At 40.6% G+C, this 4,356-nt stretch overlaps 2 protein-coding genes across 2 annotated transcripts in view; one reads left to right on the top strand and one right to left on the bottom strand.

The window, feature by feature from the left end:
- The window catches only part of SARC_00308 (hypothetical protein), a gene marked incomplete at its 5' end in the record, with an annotated part of 5,430 nt that extends 2,690 nt beyond the window's left edge, over window positions 1-2,740 (top strand). Inside the window, 3 exons of the mRNA XM_014306035.1 lie at window positions 253-382; window positions 1,073-1,206; window positions 2,340-2,740. Of these exons, the coding sequence (XP_014161510.1) occupies window positions 253-382; window positions 1,073-1,206; window positions 2,340-2,423 (348 nt within the window). The 3' untranslated portion in view covers window positions 2,424-2,740. The remainder of the gene's footprint in view (window positions 1-252; window positions 383-1,072; window positions 1,207-2,339) is intronic.
- Window positions 2,741-3,529: 789 nt separating this feature from the next.
- Window positions 3,530-4,346, bottom strand: SARC_00307 (hypothetical protein; the record flags this gene model as incomplete). Its single annotated transcript, XM_014306034.1, has 1 exon — window positions 3,530-4,346. The coding sequence occupies one exon, from the start codon at window positions 4,344-4,346 to the stop codon at window positions 4,023-4,025; it is 324 nt and encodes a 107-aa protein (XP_014161509.1). The 3' UTR covers window positions 3,530-4,022.
- Between the last annotated feature and the right edge of the window lie 10 nt (window positions 4,347-4,356).

Here is a 4,356-nt window from a genome sequence, read left to right as displayed (position 1 = left end):
TTAATAAATAATATATGTATATATGTATATATTGTTAGTAGTGTGTGTATGTGTGTGTGTGTATATATATATATATATATATATATATATAAATCGACTGGAAATTTGCGTTTTACCTTCGTGTACGTGTTTAATTCGATAGTTTTCATAGTATAGAGTACATTTTTGTACGTTCAATATATATTCGTAAGCCTTTTAGTTTGCTAGCTCGCAACAATCCTTACTGAAACTTGCTGTCTCGTCAATACACAGATTCCAAAAGGCATGAAGGGTTTGGTATTAGTCAACATACCAAGCTATGCCGGCGGAATCGATCTTTGGGGTAAAAAGTTCAAACCCAATGATACTTTAACCCCCCAAAAATTAGACGACGGCTTGATAGGTGCGGATCTTAACGGCTTGAAATTATTATATGCGGTGTGAGTAAGTTCGGGTAGTAGTAGACGCGTTTAATGTGTGTTCATCTCAACCATCGGACTGTTTAAATGTGTTGTTAACAATTAATTGTACCTCAGTGAGTGTCCTCAATGATGAGCTGACAGAACGTGCCACTCTGTTGGAAGTCTTTTGCAGTTGCGACTGCTATTTGGGGTTTCGAATATGTATGCCGACCCTTAATATATGTCCCTGTATTCTTCTAGGTACTTGTTTAGACACAAAGTATGGTCATGTTTTTCTGGTATTTAGACACACAAAGTATGGCCATGTTTTTCGGGTCGAGGCATATGCCCGCACCAATAGCATCCCAACGAACTTCGACCGAAAGCAATATTGCTTCTGGCTAAGGCTCTCGGGTTTATGACGCAAATATGCATGTCCCTCCGCGTATACACGATTGTCAGTGTTGACATCCTCTGACACATTTTTATATGTCTTTGTCACATGATTCGACTATCGCATGTTTACACGCCTTTGTTTGCTATGTTTTTTTCACACTGTTACGGTGTTGTTTGTCATGTTACACTCACATACTTAACAAGTCAAATACTTAATCAGTCACATACTTAATATGTCACATACTTTATTAAGTCACATACTTACATGCCTTTGTCTCCTATTGACATCCCTACAGAGGTGGTGGGTGTGGGTGGCTTCTGGCATACTGCGTTCATGAAGATGGGGATGAAAAAAGGCAAGCGCCTTGCGCAGGGCCGTAAAGTGGGATTCAAGATAAAGAACGATATCCCAGTACAATATGATGGAGAGGTGTGTTGATTTTGAGGAACTTGCCAACACTCTGGTACGATATGGTAGATAGGGGTCTTGAACTTGAATGTTGAGCGAATGTTTTTATGTATAGATAGGAAGATATATAGTGAATGTTTGATGGACTTTGTGAATTTGTGATGATATATATCTCGATCAGTTCTTTCTTGTGCGTGCCATTCGTATGCATGATTTTCGTTTGTATAGATGGTAACCAGCCACAAACCACGTGGGATTGACCTAGAATCCTCACCTGCTATAGCCACGCTGTCTTAATTAGCAGTTGATGAGTCGCAGTCGTCGGATTTTATGACATATAGGCCATTATTTTTCTTTGTGCGTATGTGTTTCATCATGTACGACCATAGATCATAAATACATTTTTTTTTCAATGTCAAAGATAAACATAGGAGCGCATATATGGCGAATATTCTATACATCCCTGTACTTGATGTTTTATCATGGGTATACACATCCCTGTACTTGATGTTTTATCTTAGGTATACACATCCCTGTACTTGGATGTTTTAACTTAGGTATACACATCCCGGTGCTTGATGTTTTATCATAGGTATACACGGTACTTGATATTTTATCCTAGGTATACACATCCCTGTACTTGATGTTTTATCATAGGTATACACATCCCTGTACCTGATGTTTTATCTTAGGTATACACATCCCGGTACTTGATGTTTTATCATAGGTATACACATCCCTGTACCTGATGTTTTATCTTAGGTATACACATCCCTGTACTTGATGTTTTATCATAGATATACACATCCCTGTACTTGATGTTTCATCTTAGGTATACACATCCCTGTACTTGATGTTTCATCTTAGGTATACACATCCCTGTACTTGACGTTTAATCATAGGTATGCACATCCCTGTACTTGATGTTTTGTCAAGGGTATACTTACTTACCAAAGGTCACGAATAGTTGCGATATGATTGGCGGTTGTTGGACTTCATTAGAAGAACACCAATACTCGATCCTTTTAGCTAATCTTCTTCTTGCCTTATGTCTCTCTTGTTCCATACAACCGTTTTGGTTGAGCCTCTGGTGAACTTCAAATAAGCGAGTAGCTAATGTTCTATGTGTATCTCATTTACCTTTGTCTATACAGCCATTTATTCTGAGTTCCAGCGAAGTTCAAATAAGCGTGGTAGCACAGCATCAAATGGGTGCCACGTCCTCGAAGAAATGCTGAATACAATATGGAACCTTGCTGAATCGTTAGTAGATACGGAATGCACTCTGAATCTATTCATATCGAACGGGAAGCTGAGTTCGATATATGGAGACCATGCTTGTCGGAATTAGATACGTCATGAATTCGGAAAACTATTTATACCGGAAGGGAAGCTGGTCACAACATCTATACATATTGACAGAATCGGACGTCGAAGCAGAATATAGTGAAATGCTCAAAAGATGTGAAAAATATCGCATTCGAAGCACTGCGAGAGATGCGGCGTCGACAATGTACAATCATTACATCGCAAAAGAGCATATGTAGGTACAAGGAAAATATAAGACGATATGGAACCGAGCATATCGGAATGGCATTTGTAGTTTCAAGTGGAGTATATAGTCCGATATGAGACCACACATATCGGAGCACCTTTAATTTCAAGTCAATTGTAATAAAACCCCGTCTTAACAGAAAGGAAAAAACCAATCACACGTCGTGTCTGGACGCTATGTGCCTACGCCACTTTTTTGACAGTATATATCTCTAATGGAGTGAACGTTTTGAACAATGCAGATGATGTGCTCTGCTTACTTAGTGAAGAGTTGTGTATGACGAGCACCGAGCTGTCATTGGTGCCAGAAGCGCAATGGAGATAAAATATCAACACAGATGGAAAACTCAAGGCGTGTTGATGGAGAGACCCGTAACATGTGCTCGGATATCGAGCACATCTGCTACATCCATCTACAACACCTGTAGGCCTATGTTTTGAAATAAAATAGCATTTTGGGAGGGTCTAATATGCACTGCTAAGAAGGAGTTTGCTGTTCAGAGACTCATCGGCGTGATCAAAAGTCAAGGATTCAGTCGAACATCAACCTAACCATATTTCTTATCAATGCTCAACTTCATATTTTACTCTTTATGGGCGTCAAAATTTGGGCCTGAATTCAAAAGATTTGTATGTCTACCTGCCTATCTTCTTGATCAGGTTTCTTTGCTTTCAAATTGACATATGTGAGCCAATCTTTGATTTGAAATCACAAACCGTATGTGAGGTCAAAATCCCCCACGCATATTGAGTGAACTTCAATTGGTTCAGAATCGCACGTCGCAGTTTTCTCGTAAACCTTTTTATTTTGATCGTACATCATGATCGCTGAAGAATGCTGCTGTTGCCCTCTCGAGGCCATATAATCCGCCCGAAGTATCTCATATACAGCACACTCAATGCCACATGCTCGTACTTTATATTCTGAGCTGAGACACGCGTGGTTTTATACCCAATGTGCACACTTAACAGCTCTAAGCCGCCAAGTACGGGCCAGAACATGCGTGCCCTGGTCAAACACGCGACATGCCATCAGACTACTACGCACGTGACAATCAGGCGATGTGTGCCCCTGGAGGTAGTAGGTACGCTCAGATCCACCAAGGGAAGACGATGACGCCGCTTACTGACTGATCTTGGTCTCAGGTCAGGTCTTTTAGTAGACATGGTAATCCCCATCACGTGTTGACGCGTGATCTTCGTTGAAGGACCAGTGGGCTAACGAGTGGATCTAGTCCAAATCCTAGCGGTTCTTATTTTAAAAGTCTCTACATGACGCCTTCTCACAGGATAGTACATCCTTTCTTGCCATTGGATTTGCTGCCAGACCCCTCGCCATCACCCCCTTTTCCTTTGTCTTTGCCTCCCTTACTCTTCTTGTTTGCTTGTGCATTTTGGGCATACTCGGCCTTCCTGGCGGCTTGTATTCTTCGGTCCTCCTGAATGCGTTTTACTAGAACACTGAAAGCCTCGTCTATGTTGATCTTATCCTTGGCACTACAGGTTGTTTGCGTAAAGTATGCAAAGTGCAATTGAGTATATACTATACCGAAAATATGAGAATTTGTCCATGCTAATTTTCTTGGTTGTCCAATATGAGTATACATGGCACAACAA

Source organism: Sphaeroforma arctica (genome assembly GCF_001186125.1).
Source record: "Sphaeroforma arctica JP610 unplaced genomic scaffold supercont1.8, whole genome shotgun sequence".
Taxonomy (NCBI): Eukaryota; class Ichthyosporea; order Ichthyophonida; genus Sphaeroforma; species Sphaeroforma arctica.
The sequence above is the reverse complement of the archived record's forward strand: the minus strand, read 5'-3'. Positions and strand labels throughout refer to the sequence as shown.